This window comes from Eubalaena glacialis, chromosome 1 (assembly GCF_028564815.1).
Source record: "Eubalaena glacialis isolate mEubGla1 chromosome 1, mEubGla1.1.hap2.+ XY, whole genome shotgun sequence".
In the NCBI taxonomy this organism is placed as follows: domain Eukaryota; kingdom Metazoa; phylum Chordata; class Mammalia; order Artiodactyla; family Balaenidae; genus Eubalaena; species Eubalaena glacialis.
In genome coordinates, this window is record NC_083716.1 from 8,282,672 (window position 1) to 8,302,165 (window position 19,494).

At 45.6% G+C, this 19,494-nt stretch overlaps 1 protein-coding gene across 2 annotated transcripts in view; it reads left to right on the forward strand.

The window, feature by feature from the left end:
* Positions 1–19,494, forward strand: part of CPXM2 (carboxypeptidase X, M14 family member 2) — a 129,735-nt gene that overhangs the window by 25,658 nt on the left and 84,583 nt on the right. For both annotated transcript variants that reach the window (XM_061185918.1, XM_061185849.1), the window contains exon 3: positions 4,895–5,004. In XM_061185918.1, the coding sequence (XP_061041901.1) occupies positions 4,895–5,004 (110 nt within the window). The remainder of the gene's footprint in view (positions 1–4,894; positions 5,005–19,494) is intronic.

A 19,494-nucleotide genomic window follows, 5' to 3' on the forward strand; every position in this document is an offset into this window, starting at 1 on the left:
ATCTTCCCAGACCAGGGCTCGAACCCGTGTCCCCTGCATCGGCAGGCAGATTCTCAACCACTGCGCCACCAGGGAAGCCCAATAAGATTTCTTTTGACATTAACATATTTCCATTGAAATTACTTAAATAAAAATTGAGTAATAGTAATCAACTAAGCAATAGTGCCTGGAAAAATTCATGGAGATGATAAGCAAGGGATTGAGGTTTGAGAAGTGCTATTTTGAGCCAATTATTCCTTTTTTGGCTTTATAAGCGATATGTAAAGAAGAGACTTAATTTTCCATGACGATGCAGACATAGTGATTATTAGTTATATTGGATTGTATTACAAATTCATTCATTCACGTGGGAAACACCGATTTGGGCTTTGGGACTTCAGTGATGAGAACTCATAGTTGCTGCCCTGGGACATTCACAGTGTGGTCTGTACTTTTCTTAGGTGGGGGTGGGTAGGATGAGAGGGGTGGGTGTTGAGGGACGAAGTCTCTGGAGGCTTTGCATATGAGGCCACCACTGATCTGAGGTCGGAGCTTCTAGATTACACAAGGGTCTGGCAGGCTCCAGGCATGAGTGGCTTCCACCAGCGTGGGCTGATACCCAGCTCCCTGAGAGTTTCCTCTGCCTGACCCCCTGGGGCCTGGGAAAGAGAATCCCGAGTTTGTGTAGCGTTACAGGTAAGGGACACCAGCCAACCAGGGTCTCAGAAGATTCACTTGGGAGCCTTAGACTAGGGCCTGGGCCCCTCTGCCGTCCCATGGATCAGAGTCTCTGGGGAGGGGGTCTAGGCATCTTTTTTTTTTTTCTCTCCAGAAGATTCTGATGTTGGGTCAGGGTGAGAACTGCCTGAAGGAGTCCAGAAGTGAGGGAGGAGCTTTCCAAGGGTGATTAGGTAAGGCTGGGATTAGCTCCTTTGCAAGACCCCAAGGAAAGCGTGCCCTCTGGGAAGCCAGCGACTTCTGAGACAGGCAAAGAGCCACTGCAAACACTCTCCAGTGCACCAGGAAGGGCCCTCACACTCTCGCTGATCCAAGGGAATGTCAAGTTCAGAAAGGCGAAGGAAAGAATGTTCTAAGACTTATTCGGTTTATAGGCGACCATGAAAGCAAAAGTTCGGGGTGGCTGTGAGCTTGCCCCCGGCAGTGCTCTCGAGGTCTTGGAGAATTCTTTGCTCTGTTTCCAGCAGACTTCACAGCAGGCCAGAAGACCTTGGACTCAGCTCCCCTCTGCCAACTGGTGACCCCCGTCCCAGCCTCAATTCCTGTCTTCCCTGTGACCCCAAATGCCACCATGCAACTTGGCATTTGTACCACCCTGTTGAGTTTTCAGGTCAAAGGGAGGTGACGTAAAGACCGTGCCTGGGATTTTGTGTCACACTTGATTTTCAAATTCTAACTCAGATACTTAGGAGCTGCTTAACTCTGTGTAAGCCTCTTTGAGTCTTTGTTTACGTGTAAAATGGGCATGGTAATGCCCATCTCTCACGGTTCTTGTGAAGATTAAATGACAGTGTCTTCAGAGGGTCGGGCTCATGGTAGTTGCTTGCATTGCTTCCCAAACCTTTTAAAATGATTCCCTTGGCTCTCATAACAGCCTCCCCTGCAGACAGATTTAGGGCATTGAGGGTGTTGGGGTTGATACTCCTGATTCAGAATTCCAACTTATGCACTCTAGCCTGACTGTGCTCCATAACTTACAGGTCACAAAATTAAATGCCATGAGCACTTCTGATTTGTTACAGAGCTGGTGTGCACATAGGGTAATTGATGGTGGTGAGAATAATAAATATATGCCATAGTGCTAATGTCCATTTTGTAAAGTGGCTGCAATGCAGAGAATGTTAGCCAGGGACAGATTTAATTAAACGTGTGTGTGCCCGTGTGCACTTGTCGAAGGGGAGGTGTGGAATGAGGCAGAGGGTCCCCTTTTCGCCCACGTCCTGGGAACAGAGCTCAGGCCTGGGAAGCAGCGCCCCACTCAGCACAGGGTGTTCTCAGGAGCCACGCTGCCTGGAAGAGAAAAGTCGAGTCATCTTTGACGACTGTCACTCTTTCTTCTAGATTATGACACATCTCCCATCTCTAATTAATATTTTCCTGAAGTGTTCTTTTCACACATTTTTTTTCATGTTCTCCTCACCCACATGCTTCTCAGGATTAGAGTCTTTTTCCTCTTTGAAATAACAAAAATGTGATTTGATGATAAAGGGTTTTGTTTGTTTTTGGAGGAGGAACAGGGAGCTGTCTCGAGGGCTGTTCAGGGGCTGCTGCTGGAACAGCTTGGCCCAGGAGCTGAGTCCTGGCTGAGTTACTGCCAGAGCCACCTCAGTGCAGCCTGGCTGGGGACTTAGAACACAGGGGAGGGGTGAAGAGCTGGGAATGAGCTTCCCATTGATTTCAAGCACTCTTTCAACCTAGTAATTATCTCCTCAATTGACATTATAATCTTGATCATAATACCAACATATCAAGCTCCAGTGATGATGCCATCACTCTGCCTGGCCTTTTGACTTTCTGATTGTGGAGATTTAAATTAAGCTTTGAAACACTTGTGTCTCCTCCATTTATTTGATCCTCGAGGCAGCACCCCTGGCTTCCTCAGTAATATTTTCTAAAGATGGAGAAAAGTCCTGCCTTGTTGGGAGGTGGTATAATGACTGACTGCTCTCTGGACAGGGGCCGGATGTATCTTTGAGAATTTAAAACCACAGGAATTCTAGCTCCTTGCTTCAACTTCGCATTGCTTTTAGAGTTCTTTGGCAGGTAGAGTGCACTGGGCTCTTTTGGGGGGAGTCACTGCGCAGAGCACTCAGCTCTTATTGTACCATGTGGGGGGTGTGTGTGTGTGTGTGTGTGTGTGTGTCTGTGTGTGTCTGTGTGTGTGTGTGTGTGTGTGTGTGTGTGTGTGTGGCACATTATTCCAGCAGTATTTTCAGCAAGAATCTGAGGTTATGATGGGAGTGGGGTAAATTTTCTAAGCAGTTGTCTGAAGATGCCCTTTTGACTGTTGACAGATAGTGGGTTCTAGATTCTCATTTCTTTCCCTCAGCCCTTGGATGCAGGAGTTGCCAGTGAGAAGCCTCGTGTTAGTGTGATTGTCTCTTATCTCCTGGAGGTCATGGCCAAGGCAGGAATTGTGGCTGGGGTGGGGCCGCTTGTCTGCTTCCTACCCTCTCTGCCCTTCTGGAGTTTCCGTTTTGAAGATACGGAGGTTTCCTTCAGACGGCTGATTCATTCTGTGGGTTTTGTTAGGCTTTACTGCCTTTGGGGCTGTGGTAGCAGCAGTCCCCCACTGTGTCAAAGTCCAGGCGGCGGCTGAGTGGCTGAAGTTCCGCAGATGTCCCCTCAAGGATCAAGAGGTGGCCTCGAGAGCTGGCCAGGTTTCTTAATCATCCTGTGTGATTTTCTTTCCCATGTGGTATTGTTCTACATTGCGGGTGAGTCCAAGGATAAGTCCAAGGCAGCTTATTTTGCTTATTTTGGACATTGAGTAGACCTGCCAGAAATCTTGAGAATGATCACGAGGCCACCTGAAGCCTTCCGAATCCTGGGGCAGTGTCAGGCCGGTGCCAGCGGCACTGTCTCCCCCTCTCTTGTGCTCTTTACCACGCTGGGCACCAGCACCTCTGCTTCCCTGTGCTAGTACAGGCAGCCTCCCAGCAGATGTGGGCAGGGGAGAGCGTGGCATCATTTGAAAGCCTGGAGCTGAGAATCTGGAGACCGGGATCTGAGGCGTGGCTCTGCCGCTGGCAGGGACGCCTTGGGTGGTTCACCTCAAGTCTCGGGGCCTCGGTTTCCTCTTCTGAGAACTCAAGGGGAGGACTTGATGGCGTCTCAGGTCCTGGCAGGTCTGAATTCCTCTGGCTGCAGCACCTGGACAGACTTTCTATCTGGTGCCCACAGAGCATGCCCTGCAGCCACTGTTTTGCCAGGCTCCTCCAGCCTCCCAGGACCAGAAGGGCTTTTTCCCTGAAGAGGTTTGTTGTGGATGGACAGACACGCTCACGTCCCCGGGTATCCCAGGGATCCCCAGGGGCACTTCCATCTCAGCAGTGACCCACAGGGCTTTTAAAATTTGCCTCTGTTACATTAGGGATTTTTCACAGAAGTACATTTTGTTCACTTCTCCTCCCGAGTGTTTGTTTTCTTTCCCCAGGGCCAGATTTGAAGAAGATAGCATCACTTGGAGATTTCCAGCCCCGTGGTAGGGTGGGTGGTGAGAATAGCAGCCCAGGAGTCAGGAGGCCTGGGATCCAGCCCCAGGGCTGCTGTTAAAGCTCTTATCCGTAGGGACGATGGGTTGGATTGGGATGATGGCCGAGGGCCTGCCCAAGTGCCAGCGTCTTATTCCAGGGGCAGCTTGGACAAAACTGTGTTGAGTAGCCATTCTCAAAATTACCAGTATTGCCAGGAATGGAAGACAATAGTTTTTTCGTTTGTTTGTTTGTGTTTTTCTGTTGCTCTGCTCATTAGTATTCACAATACAAAGGCAAGAGTTGCTGAGGCAAAATCAACAAGTTCTGATTAATTTGCAGAGCCTCAGCCATGGAATCGTTCTGAAATTTCTAACCAGTAACTCTCCCTGGCTGAGTCACACTGTGGAAGGATCCTTAATTGGAAACAGCCTCAGACAGTAGCATGGACAGCATCAGACAGAAGGAATATCAGGGCAAAAACACCCAGAAAGGAAATGCCGACAAGAAGGAAAACTGGCATAATGTCAACAGTTGAATCGACAGTGTTGGTCCGGAAACGCTGCGCATACCAGTGAGTGGGGCTGCAATGCCGAGCGGGAGTTCAGGGGAAAGACACAGAAGCACGTGGCCAGATTTAGAAAAGCAGAACTTCGTTTCTGTCAACATCTGTCCTTGTTTTTAATAAGCATTGTCCTTTCCAGGTTGCCCGCCTCTTGGTCTGGAAACCTTAAAAATCACAGACTTCCAGCTCCACGCGTCCACTTCGAAGCGCTACGGCCTGGGGGCGCATCGGGGGAGACTCAACATCCAGGTACAGGCGCCGGCGCCATGGGAAGGATTCTGACTGCAGGGCCAGTTGCTCTGGCCACAGACACAGCGATGGTCCATTGAGCTCGGGGCAGGCTCCGTGCCTGGCATTTAACACGAATTAGCTCTAATTCTCACGATGGGGAGGGCCTTGCTGCAGAATCCGCGTTTTAGAGAACGAGCCCTGAGACTCGGGATACGTGTCTTCGTCAGAGACTAGTTAGGAAAAAGGATGCTGCTGCTTCCTGGGCCCAGATCAGGTCACCTCCACGTGATTGGTCTGTGAGGAAAGGGCAGGAGAGAAGGCTGGACCGCTGCGGCCGTGGGCGGGCAGTGGCCTTTGTCCTCTCTCGCCTCCCTGCTGATGCTTCTCACCTCTGCCACACGTGCTTCCTCCAGGCTGTTCTGTGGCTCCTTCCGCTGTGTTCCGCCGGGTCAGACCCTTAGCGGTGCTCATCGTGTCTGGCCTCCCTCCCTGAGGCTCAAAGGCCTCCGTAACCTTGGCCCTCGGTGCTGTCAAGGTCCTGCTCCTGGAAGGTGGGCTCCTCCAGGCTCCCTCCGTGCGCCGCGCGCTTCCTGGCTGCAGGCCTTTTCCCAGGCAGGTCCCCGGCCTGCAACGTCCCCTCCGTCCACTTTGCCCAAGCAGCGTAAACCCTGGTTCAGCCGTGACATCATGTCCTCGTGCTGCTCTCACAACTTGTTGTAAATGGAGCCACTTATGCAGCACAGGTTTATTCTCTTCCAGTTCCGGAGGATAGATGGCTCGTTGGGCTCCAGTTGAGGTGTCGGCAGGGCTGTGTTCTTTCTGGAGGTTCTCAGGGAGAATCGTTTCTTACCCTGTTCCAGCTTCTAGAGGCGCCCACATTCCTTGTTCTTCTAAGCCAGCAATGGCAGGTTGAGACCTTCTCAGGCTGCCGTCTCTCTGGTTCTCTCTTCTGCCTCCGTATTCCGCTTTTAAGGACTCTTACGAGTACATTGAGCCCACCTGGGTAGTCCGGGACCATCTCCCCCTCCCAAGCAACCTTAACTGCATCTGCAACCTTCATTCCCCTTTGTCACATAACTTCAAGTACTCACGGGTTCTAGGATTAGCACGTGACATCTTTGTTGGGGAGGGGGGTGTTTTTCTGCCAACCCATCTCGGGTGCCTTTTCCCTCCTGTTCTGGCTCCAGCTGACCCACCCCTTCTCAACTTGGCGTTTGATCCCATGCCATCCTACGTGGTTCTCCAAGAGTGTGGTTCCCTAAGATTTTAGTTTCTTTCCCCAACTGATCCATAACTGTGTGGTTTCCAAGCCCTTTGGCACATGCGCCGTCTCAGCCAGCCTCCGGGGAAGAAGTTAGTCCTTTCATGCTCACGATGTGGAGTCGTCAAGGCTGCACTCAAGGCTCACAGCTTCCAAGCGGCAGAGCTGACAACTCATTCCCCCAGCTGTCACTGTAAACGTGCTACGGGCAGCCGCTGTGCTGAGAACTGGACAAGAGTGGATGAGACCCCTTCCAAGGGAGCCCCTGGGCTCAGCAGGGGGACATCTGAGCAGAGCTCCGACTCCAAGCATCTCTTCCCTCCTCTTGACCGCATCAAATAGACTTTCAAACCACTCAACCATAACCACTTTTCAGTTCAGAAGAATTCAGGTAGAACGTTTTCAGAACGAACTTTCATGAAATCTAAAGTTGGTTTAAAAATATTTGTTCTTCTTCTTTTTTAATAACAGCTGTTAAGAAACATTTGGATGTGTACAGCTGGACACTGTTTTACCAGAGGATGCACTCTCAAAGTGCAGACAGGAGTACCTGCTAATAATCCGAGTGCCTCTAGCGTCTATCGTGGGCTGCAGTCCTCCAAGTAAATAAAGTCATACCTGAGCAGGGCTACATCCAAATGCCTGCAGGCCTGCTTCCTGCATTACTTAGTGGAGCTGTCATCTGATGCCTTGGATTCTTTCTCTAGAAATGAAGTTATCCTTTATGAAAGAGGAAGTGTTCACATTTATCCACACTTCCGGTCAGAAATGGAGAGGCCCAGTTAGTCCTAAATATGTGGGGCAGGGGCAGAGGATGGGGGTCATGTGCTTCCAGTTGGGAATCCCATGGGCAGAGTGGACACGCCGCATGCAGTCCAGTCAGGCAGGCTGAGTTCAGACCTTGACCTTGACACATGTAGTTTTTGGGACTTTTGGAACAATTATCTCACATCTCTGAGCCTTAGTTGCCTCATCAGAAACATGGGAGTCCCAGGCACTCACAGGATTCCTTGAGCAGTGAAATTAGATGATTTATAATTTTAAAACATTTACTGGAATTTCTCACTCCTCTGCTTAAAGCGTTCGGTAGCTTTAAGGACACCCTTTAGTGGGTCCCACTTTCCAGAATCGGTGCCACGTGAAGCGTGATTCCACTGCCACAGGTGCCCCAAAATGCATCTTCCCACACATGCAGTTTAAACATAACTGTATCTTGTCTCACATCTGAGTACTTGGTAGGCTTGTCAAGCTAATGGAATTTTATGTGTGAGAAACAGCAAGGTATTGGAATTAGAAACCGTATTTAAATGCATTTAGTGCAGGATGTGAGTGAGGTCAGTCCAGCCCTTTGCTGGTCAGGCTCTGCAGGCGTGATTGTGGTCCACCCAGAACTCAGGCTTGGCCTACTCCCTGGTCCTCCTGCTAACGAGCTGAGAGGCTTTAGGCAAGATGCTCACCTTTGCTAACTTCTCGGAACGTGAGGATCAAAAGGAGGAAGAAAGAGAGTCATCCTCAGCAATTCTCAAATGCCACGTTCGCGCCCATTAAAATCCATTCACTCACCTGACCATTGCAAAGTGCCCTTTATGTACCGGAACTGTACGGCCCTTACAGAGCCAAGAAGAAGAGCTCCTGTTTATTCCCTTTCCTCCAGATGCCTCAGTCTCCAGCAGAAGGAGAGCTGGAAGCAGCTCTGATAGTTACTGGTGCTGTGCTGAGTGCTTTACCTGCATTATTTCGTTTATTCCTTGGAGTGAGACAAGGACTATTATTATTACTACTTCTGTCTTACAGAAAACAGCTGCATGGATCCGTAGAGTAACTTTGTTAAGATTTCCCAGGAGAGGCAGGATGTGACTCCAAGCTGCTTTAAACCTGGAGCTGTTGCTCCAAACGACCCCATAAAACTGTCCCAAGCAACAGCTAAAGTGTTCTAGACATCTCCGGATGATTATTAAACCATGTGCAAGTCTCTTTTCTGACGTTTATCTCACATTGATTTACTCATGGGTCACCCTCCCCAGGTCGTGTGAATCTTGTTTTTCTGAGATTCCCACGCTGTTTCAGCACTGTGTCTGCATATATGTATGTGCCTCCTAGATGTTCCTGGGGAGCTGCTGCAATGCCAAGGGCACCGTGGCTGCCTTGAGGTCTCCTCGAAGTGGATGGGGTTGGTGCGGGCAGGTTGGCCGTCTTGGTGTTTTGTTATTGCAGATTTGCTCATATGTGATTGGCAAGTATGGGATGATGTCATTGTGACACAGAAGTAGTGTTGGTTCACGTGCCATTTTTGCCAGTACATCAGTGTTCTGTGGGACCAGGCAGCAGCCCTGACCCCGGGGGACCAGCAACACAGCTGCGGGCAGAAGCCTCCAAAGAACTCAGTCCTGTCCATGGTGCACGTCAGTCTGCAGTGCTCTGGCTCAGGGTGGCCATGTGCCCTGTCCTAGGATGCTTACTGCTCAGGTCCTTTGCCCATTTGCTCACAACCCAGCAGCTTCCATTCTTCCTTACACCCCCTTCCACCATACTGCCTTAACTGTGGTTTTTTTAAGGTCAAATTCTGTCATTATAGCTGTATTAAAAAAATTGTTTTAAATCAATTTAACATGTCTCCTTACCAGTAGCGATGTTTTTTGGAATTGATTGATTTTTATTGTTGTTGTTCTTCTGATTACAGAGCTGCATAGATTTTGAACCTTATTTTTCCTGTGAACGTTTATTTTATAAGTGCAAGATTTTGCAGACGATGAGCATTTACTGAATTGCATTTGCCACATTATAGCAGAAACACCTGTCTCGGTGTTAGTCCATTGGAGGCTGCTATAAAAGAACGCCATAGACTGGGTGGCTTATGAGAAACACAGATTTATTTCTCACAGTTCTGGTGGCTGGAAAGTCCAAGATCAAGGTGCTGGCCGATTCGGAGTCTGGTGAGGGCCTGCCTCCTGGTTCATAGATGACTATCTTCTCCTTTGTCCTCACGTGGTGGAAGGGGTGAGGGAGCTCTGCGGGGTCTCTTTTATAAGAGCATTAATCTCATTCAAGAGGGCTCCACCCTCGTAACCTAATCACCTCCCAAAGGCCCCACATCCTAATACCATCACCTTGGAGATTAGGTTTCAACCTATGAATACTGAGGGGACACAAGTATTCAGTCTATAGCATTCTTTTGTCCTCATTTTAAGCATAAGACTTTGAAAGACTAAAAGCACCTTATGACTCAACTTACAACTTCCCTTTTTTGCAAGTGGAGTTTTGCTTGTGTCAATTTAATATCAGCTTGGAGGAGAAGCCCTGGTTTACGTTTCTTCGGTACACTGGCACAAGAGAGATCTTCAGGAATTCAAGGGAGAGATCCAGTTCAGCAGGGTAGCAAAGGTTTGTCCTCTCACCTAGGATTATTCTGCCAGTGTGCCCAGGATCCTTTTATACTAACTCACTTGTGAGGCTGGGATCGCATTTAGAAACTATCATTGGCTTCTTCTGCTCTGGGACCAGTCACAGGCAGCTTGGAAATGAACATTCCAGGTCTCAGAGAGAAAGTTTCAGTAATGACCTCTAAAATCACACTCGGAGCATTTGCCTTTGATTGGTTTTAGGAGGTACTCCTGTATTCAGGTGGGTCATTTACCGGCAGCTCATCTCCTGTCCCAGCAGAATCCTCTAAGGACCCTGAGAGATTTTCCGTGGCTCATAAACTCAGCAAGGTGGAGTCAGAGACAGCGCTACTCTCTGAGTGATTTATCCCACCACCATTGTGATGTTGGATGCTCTCTTAGCTGCAAAGCTTGAGCAGCTTATAGCAGCACTTGCCATTTCGAAGGGCTGGGTTTCGATTTCATTCTTAAGACTCTTAAGTTATGGTAAGTGTAAGCCTGACATGTGATCAGAAGAAATGAAACACTGAGAGCCTGGCCGGACCTCAGGATGTCACCGTGATTCCTGCCTATCGTCGGGAATGTGAGAGAGTTGATATTCTGATCAGAGTTTTAAAGAAAGAGCTGGTGTTTTGAGGTTGCAAGAAAAACCATGGGGCATTAACACCTGCAGATGTCTCTGCAATGCCTGGTCACCATTATTTGACTCTCTGTGGCCCACGACTTGTCTCACGTGTGTTAGCCCTCTTTGATGAGGAAATGTCTGGTTATAATAATAGCATCTGTCTGAACCATTTCTCAGCACCACTGGAACGAAACACAGCTACTCTTGTAAGTCATTCCATTCAATAAATTCTACAGGGCACCTGGATGCTGATATTAGAATCCACTGCCAATGACCTGATCATCTTTTTACCTGAAATGAGGTGTAAGCCATGAAGATGGCCAACGCCCGTGGCTTCAGATATACCCGCAGGGAGTCGGTTATAGAACATTGAACCAAGTTTTATCCTGGTGTCGAAGTTCACGAGCATGGGCACATCCCACACATCTGTCCCCTTGTCCTCTTTGGCCCTGAGACGCCTGGTGCCCCACGTTTATTCGGGCGGGAAGTGTATGGGGACCACCCAGGGCAGCACGGTTTTCTCAGGCGTCACCCTGCACTCCCCCACTCCTGCCTGTTGCTGGAACCATCTGCACCCGAGGTCTTCTGACCCCAAAGCCTGTCTGTTCCTTCACACCATCCCAGTTTCTGCCTGTCAGCCTCCCATTTCTTTCTGGCTGCACAAACCCTTGCTGTGACTCAACAAGCCCTCACTGGGGGCTGTTTATGTGCTGGGTGCTGCAGAGGCAGAAATCATCACAGTGGGGATAGTTTCCAAACCAAGGAATGTCGTGCTTGTTCCGATAAAGGGATTTCATTCTGCATCTGGCTTCAGGAAACAGTCTGGGACACAGTGTTTGGATGCCAAGATGTTGGAATTTGGGGTATTAGGATTTTTATGGGAATAGCAGGACTGAGTATTTTAAATCATGACTTTTGGAAAGTTCAAAGTGAGAATTTGCCATAATGAGGTTGATGTGCTGGTCTCATTCTCGGAAGCGTCATGAATGCGAGTGTGGTGCACAGAGCAGGGCAACGAGGACAAGGGAGCCCCGAGTAACGGAGACGCCTGACCTTTGGATCCCAGGCCATTCTGGAAGCACCGACTCCCTGGTGCAGAAGTGGACTCCATTCCGCTTGCCATGTGGGTTTTTCTTTACTATTTTACTAAATTTCGTTAAATTAATATTTCATTTCATCTTCAGCATACTCAGAGAGAAACTCTGGTTTAGAGAAAAGAAATTGAAGTCAGAGACTGACTGACCTGCCCTAACCCGGCAGCCAGTAAGTGCAGAGCTGAGGCTCAGATTGAAGTTTTCTGGCTGTAGGGTTTTCCGTGCTCCTTTCTGTGCATCTCAGGTGCCCACGAGAAGGTTCGGTGTGTTCACTAGCTTGTGGTTTCCCCCGGCACCCCACCTTCTGACTCATCTCCTTGACCACTGGCTTCTGCATCCCCTAGTACCTTCCAGGCCCACATCCTGGCAGGACCCAGAGAAGTCTGAGGGGGTGTCAGCAGTCACCCCCATGGGACCTCGTGTCCATTCAGTTGGCACAACCCAACTGCACCTTCTCAAATGGTGCCTCGTGGGGATGGGCCCTCTGGGCTGTCTGCCCAGCCACACGCAGGCCAGCCAGACTGTCTCCTGGACGTGTACAGTTAAGAGTCAGGGGTGCAGGTCCTTCTGAGCTAGGGCTCCAGTGGACACAGCAGACACTGCACAAGCAGAGAAGACTTGTGTGGAGAGAGTATGAAAGACAGGAAGGGAGGAGGCAAAGAAAGATCAGAACAGATTCTTTCTTGTATTCATTCATTTCGTTAAAAACCCCACCTCCTGGGGACCTTACTGGTGCTAGGCAGGCACTAAAAATCACAAGTCCTGGGGAGACGATGATGAGCAAAACTAGAAACAGTCCCTGATCTTTTAGCAAATGTTTATGGAGGACCTCCTGTGTACTGAGCCCTGTCCTAGATGCTTGGGATGCCTCAGTGACCAAAACAGACAGAGATCCTTGCCATCTGAGAGCTTAAAGTCTAGTGGGAGGGAGGCACATAAAAGCAAGAAAAGTAATAAAATTTTTATAGAATGTTAGAAGGTGATAAGTGTGACGGAGAGAAGAAAAACAAACCTGTAGCCGACAGTGGGATCAGGAGGGCCGGCTCTGGGGAAGGGGCAGGTTATAGTTAAAGGTGATCAAGGTCTGGGCTTTTGGGAGGTAACATCTGTGCCAAGTTGGCTTAAGGATCCGCGGGGGCTCAAGTAGCTGTGGGAGGAGCATTTGGGCAGTGGGAGTGGCCTGAGTGTCCTGCGCCGACAGCAGGCCGGGCATTACCCGTTACCAAGGAGCAGAGGAAGGCTGGTGTGGCAGGGGGTGACCTCAGCATCCCGGACAAGAGGTGGTGCTGGCTCCGGCCAAGACGGGAGTGTGGAGGTGGTGAGAAGTGGTTGGATGTCGGATATTTTGAAAGTAGGCTTTTCTGATGAAGTGGATGAAGTTTGGAAGAGGGTGTGAGAAAAAGAGGAGTCAAGGATGCCTCCTCCGATGTTTTTTTGGCCTTGGATAATGTAATGGGGAAATGAAATTATTTTAAAAAAAAATCTCACAGGTGAATGCCCCATTACAACCTGTAATGCATAGGCAGAAGGAGAGGGCCAGGTGCATTAGTTTCCTGGGGCCTCCATGGCAAAGTGTCACAAACTGAGCAGCTTAAAGCAACAGGAATTTATTCTCTCACAATTCAGAGGCTGGAAGTCTGAAATCAAAGTGCCTGTAGGTCTGCGCTCCCTCTGAGGCTGCGAGGAAAGGATCCTTCCTTGCCTCTTCCAGCTTCCGGTCCCCATGCGGCCCAGGATGTTCCTTGGCTTGTAGTGGCATCACTCTAGTCTCTGCCTCTGTGGTCATGGGCGGTCTCCCTGTGTGCTCCTACATCATCTTTCCTCTCTGTATGTCTGTCTCTGTATCCAGATTTCCCCTTCTTATAAGGACACCAGTCATTGGGTTTAGGGCCCTTATCATTGCCTAACTAATTTCATCTGCAACAACCCTATTCCCAAATAAATTCACATTCTGAGGTTCCAGGGATTAGGGCTTGAACATATCTTTTTGGAGGACATAATCCAACCCATAACACCATGGTTCTCTATGCCCAACAAACCTGCCTCAATCTAGAAATCTGGAAGGCTTTCCTGGGGATGGGCTACAAGATTTGAAGCAGGATTAGAAGTTGAGTTTATCAGATGAAGAATTGTCAGAGGGGACAGGAGAGAATTCCAGGTTGAACAGAACAGTGTGTGCAAAGGCCCTGTGGTGGAGAGAATATGATATATTTGAGGAACTAAAGCAAAGCCAGTGTGGCTGGAGCCCTGCTATGGTTATGGAGCAACATCATGGCCAATAAACATAAGAAAAGTGCTCTTTATCATTAGTCATCAAGTAAATACAGATTAAAATCACAACGAGGTGTGATACACAGACACTAGAATGGCTTTTAAAAAAGAGACTATATCAGAGCAGAAGCAAGAAGAACTACAATCCTGCAGCCTGTGGAACAAAAACCACATTCACAGAAAGATAGACAGGATGAAAAGGCAGAGGGCTATGTACCAGATGAAGGAACAGGATAAAACCCCAGAAAAACAACTAAATGAAGTGGAGATAGGCAACCTTCCAGAAAAAGAATTCAGAATAATGATAGTGAAGATGATCCGGGACCTCGGAAAAAGAATGGAGGCAAAGATCGTGAAGATGCAAGAAATGTTTAACAAAGACCTAGAAGAATTAAAGAACAAACAGAGATGAACAATACAATAACAGAAATGAAAACTACACTAGAAGGAATCAATAGCAGAATAACTGAGGCAGAAGAACGGATGAGTGACCTGGAAGACAGAATGGTGGAATTCACTGCCACGGAACAGAATAAAGAAAAAAGAATGAAAAGAAATGAAGACAGCCGAAGAAACCTCTGGGACAACATTAAACGCAACAACATTCACATTACAGGGGTCCCAGAAGGAGAAGAGAGAGAGAAAGGACCAGAGAAAATATTTGAAGAGATTATGGTTGAAAACTCCCCTAACATGGGAAAGGAAATAGCCACCCAAGTCCAGGAAGTGCAGCGAGTCCCATACAGGATAAACCCAAGGAGAAACACGCCGAGACACAGAGTAATCAAATCGGCAAAAATTAAAGACAAAGAAAAATTATTGAAAGCAGCAAGGGAAAAACGACAAATAACATGCAAGGGAACTCCCATAAGGTTAACAGCTGATTTCTCAGCAGAAACTCTACAAGCCAGAAGAGAGTGGCATGATATACTTAAAGTGGTGAAAGGGAAGAACGTACAACCAAGATTACTCTACCCAGCAAGGATCTCATTCAGATTCGATGGAGAAATCAAAAGCTTTACAGACAAGCAAAAGCTAAGAGAATTCAGCACCACCAAACCAGCTCTGCAACAAATGCTAAAGGAACTTCTCTAAGTGGGAAACACAAGAGAAGAAAAGGACCTACAAAAACAAACCCAAAACAATTAAGAAAATGGTCATAGGAACATACATATCGATAAATACCTTAAACGTGAATGAATTAAATGCTCCAACCAAAAGACACAGGCTTGCTGAATGGATACAAAAACAAGACCCATATATATGCTGTCTACAAGAGACCCACTTCAGACTTAAGGACACATACAAACTGAAAGTGAAGGGATGGAAAAAGATATTCCATGCAAATGGAAATCAAAAGAAAGCTGGAGTAGCAATACTCATATCAGATAAAATAGACTTTAAAATAAAGAATGTTACAAGAGACAAACTGTCACTGTTTGCAGATGACATGATACTATACATAGAGAATCCAAAAAATGCCACCAGAAAACTACTAGAGCTAATCAATGAATTTGGTAAAGTTGCAGGATACAAAATTAATGCACAGAAATCTCTTGCATTCCTATACACTAATGATGAAAAATCTGAAAGAGAAATTAAGGAAACGCTCCCATTTACCACTGCAACAAAAAGAATAAAATACCTAGGAATAAACCTACCTAAGGAGACAAAAGACCTGTATGCAGAAAACTGTAAGACACTGATGAAAGAAATTAAAGATGATACAAACAGATGGAGAGATATACCATGTTCTTGGATTGGAAGAACCAATATTGTGAAAATGACTATACTACCCAAAGCAATTTACAGATTCAATGCAATCCCTATCAAATTACCAATGGCATTTTTTATGGAACTAGAACAAAATATCTTAAAATTTGTATGGAGACACAAAAGACCCTGAATAGCCAAAGCAGTCTTGAGGGAAAAAAACGGAGTGGGAGGAATCAGACTCCCTGACTTCAGACTATACTACAAAGCTAGTAATCAAGACAATATGGTACTGGCACAAAAACAGAAACATAGATGAATGGAACAGGATAGAAAGCCCAGAGATAAACCTACACACCTATGGTCAACTAATCTATGACAAAGGAGGCAAGGATATACAATGGAGAAAAGACAGTCTCTTCAATAAGTGGTGCTGGGAAAACTGGACAGCTACATGTAAAAGAATGAAATTAGAACACTCCCTAACACCATACACAAAAATAAACTCAAAATGGATTTGAGACCTAAATGTAAGACCGGACACTATAAAACTCTTAGAGGAAAACATAGGAAGAACACTCTTTGACATAAATCACAGCAAGATCTTTTTTGATCCACCTCTTAGAGTAATGGAAATAAAAACAAAAATAAACAAATGAGACCTAATGAAACTTTAAAGCTTTTGCACAGCAAAGGAAACCATAAACAAGACGAAAAGACAACCCTCAGAATGGGAGAAAATATTTGCAAACGAATCAACGGACAAAGGATTAATCTCCAAAATATATAAACAGCTCATGCAGCTCAATATTAAAGAAACAAACAACCCAATCCAAAAATGGGCAGAAGACCTAAATAGACATTTCTTCAAAGAAGACATACAGATGGCCAAGAAGCACATGAAAAGCTGCTCAACATCACTAATTATTAGAGAAATGCAAATGAAAACTACAATGAGATATCATCTCACACCAGTCAGAATGGCCATCATCAAAAAATCTACAAACATTAAATGCTGGAGAGGGTGTGGAGAAAAGGGAACCCTCTTGCACTGTTGGTGGGAATGTAAATTGATACAGCCACTATGGAGAACAGTATGGAGGTTCCTTAAAAAACTAAAAATAGAGTGACCATATGATCCAGTAATCCCACTACTGGGCATATACCGAGAGAAAACCATAATTGAAAAAGACGCATGCATCCCATTTTTCATTGCAGCACTATTTACAATAGCCAGGCCATGGAAGCAACCTAAATGCACATTGACAGACGAATGGATAAAGAAGATGTGGTACATGTATACAATGGAATATTATTCAGCCATAAAAAGGAACGAAATTGAGTCATTTTTTGAGACGTGGATGGATCTAGAGACTGTCATAGAGAGTGAAGTAAGTCAGAAGGAGAAAAACAAATATCGTATATTAACGCATGTATGTGGAACCTAGGAAAATGGTACAGATGAACCGGTTTGCAGGGCAGAAGTTGAGACACAGATGTAGAGAAAAAACGTATGGACACCAAGGGGGAAAAGCTGCGGGGGGGTGGGGATGGTGGTGTGATGAATTGGGCGATTGGGATTGACATGTATACACTGATGTGTATAAAATTGATGACTAATAAGAACCTGCTGTATAAAAAAATAAATAAAATAAAATTCAAAAATTCAAAAAAAAAAAGACAATATCAAGTGTGGGCAAAGATGTGGAGCAATAGAAACTTTTATACAGTGCTGGGATTGTGAAGTAGCACAGCCACTTTGGGAATCTCTTTGGCAGTATCTGCTGAAGCTCAACATTCTCATACCTGTTAATCTAACAAATTCACTCTTATGCCTAAAAGAAATGCATTCATATGTGTACAAAACACATGTACAGGTAGGTTCATAGCATTATTATTCATGATACCCCCAAATGGTAATAATCCACATGTCCATCACGGCTACAATGGATAAGTCATTTGTATATGCACACAGTGGAATACTATACAACAGTGAAAAGGAGTAAGTTACTGCTACCTGCAGTAATATGGATGAATCTCACAGATATCACATTGAGTGGAAGAAGCCAGGCACAAAAGAGTAGCTACAGAAAGTTTCATTTATATAAAATGAGAAAACAGGAAAACCAATCCAGGGAACCCAGGCCATCAGCAGTGAAAGCGCAGAGTCCTAACCACTGGACCGCCAGGGAATTCCCTAACAGATTTTATTTTAAATGTTTTTAATTTCATACTCTAGATGTTTATTGGTTTCCTTAGCCAGTGGAAGAAAATTTTTAAAAATTGGTTTTGGGTTTACAAAATGGCTTCAAAAACAATGAGTGTTTCTTTTTAACCAACTTTACTGGTGACTAAGGTCTGAACCAGCAGGGAGCTCTGCTAATTTGCAGAAGGATCAGCTGATTTGCACCCAGGCAGTTTTATGGGTTTATCACAGAGGTTTACTGAAGGTAGGTATTCAGACCACGTTATGGCCTTTTATGGGAGATTAGTTACTTACCTATAATAATCAGATGTCACATCTAACATTTTTAGGTAACCACTGCCTCCAAAGGAGGTAACTCGTTGGTAACTATGACGTTTCAGCCTCTGCTTCTAATATTTTTTTCTCAAAAGTATTTAAAAATAACTATTACTTTTTTCTGTTTCTGTCCAAATAGAACTGGGCTATGTTTGCAAAGTGACAGGCAGCTGTGTCAATTATCCAGGAATCACTAAATAGTTACATTCACTTGGATATAACTTTTTAATTTGCTTCCAGATATTTCTGTATAGAGGCAGCCCATGATCATGAAATATGTACAATGGAGATCAATGATTTCCCAGTAACAGAGTGACTTTGAGATTTGCAGTCTTCTATATATGCCATAAAGCAAAGCATTTTGCATAATGCCTAGAACACAGTAGGTGCTCTATAGACACCTGGAAAATTAAAGAATAATTTTATTTTATTTATTTATTTTTAAACATCTTTATTGGAATATAATTGCTTTACAATAGTGTGTTAGTTTCTGCTGTATAACAAAGTGAATCAGCTATACGTATACATATATCCCCATATCCCTTCCCTCTTGCGTCTCCCTCCCACCCTCCCTATCCCACACCTCTAGGTGGTCACAAAGCACGGAGCTGATCCCCCTGTGCTGTGCAGCTGCTTCCCACTAGCTATCTGTTTTACATTTGGTAGTGTATATATGTCAATGCTACTCTCTTACTTTGTCCCAGCTTATCCTTCCCCCTCCCCATGTCCTCAGGTCCATTCTCTACACCTGCGTCTTTATTCCTGTCCTGCCCCTAGGTTCATCAGAACCATTTTTTTTTTTTTAAGATTCCATATATATGTGTTAGCATATGGTATTTGTTTTTCTCTTTCTGATTTACTTCACTCTGTATGACAGACTCTAGGTCCATCCACCTCACTACAAATAACTCAATTTCATTTCTTTTTATGGCTGAGTAATATTCCATTGTATATATGTGCCACATCTCCTTTATCCATTCATCTGTCGATGGACACTTGGGTTGCTTCCATGTCCTGGCTATTGTAAATAGAGCTGCAATGAACATTGTGGTACATGACTCTTTTTGAATTATGGTTTTCTCAGGGTATATGCCCAGTAGTGGGATTGCTGGGTCATATGGTCGTTCTATTTTTAGTTTTTTAAGGAACCTCCATACTGCTCTCCATAGTGGCTGTATCAATTTACATTCCCACCAACAGTGCAAGAGGGTTCCCTTTTCTCCACACCCTTTCCAGTATTTATTGTTTGTAGATTTTTTTGATGATGGCCATTCTGACTGGTGTGAGGTGATACCTCATTGTAGTTTTGATTTGCATTTCTCTAATGATTAGTGATGTTGAGCATCCTTTCATGTGTGTGTTGTAATCTGTATATTTTCTTTGGAGAAATGTCTATTTAGGTCTTCTGCCCATTTTTGGACTGGGTTATTTGTTTTTCTGATATTGAGCTGCATGAGCTGCTTGTATATTTTGGAGATTAATCTTTTGTGAGTTGCTTTGCTTGCAAATATTTTCTCCCATTCTGAGGGTTGTCTTTTCATCTTGTTTATGGTTTCATTTGCTGTGCAAAAGCTTTTAAGTTTCATTAGGTCTCATTTGTTTATTGTTGTTTTTATTTCCATTTCTCTAGGAGGTGGGTCAAA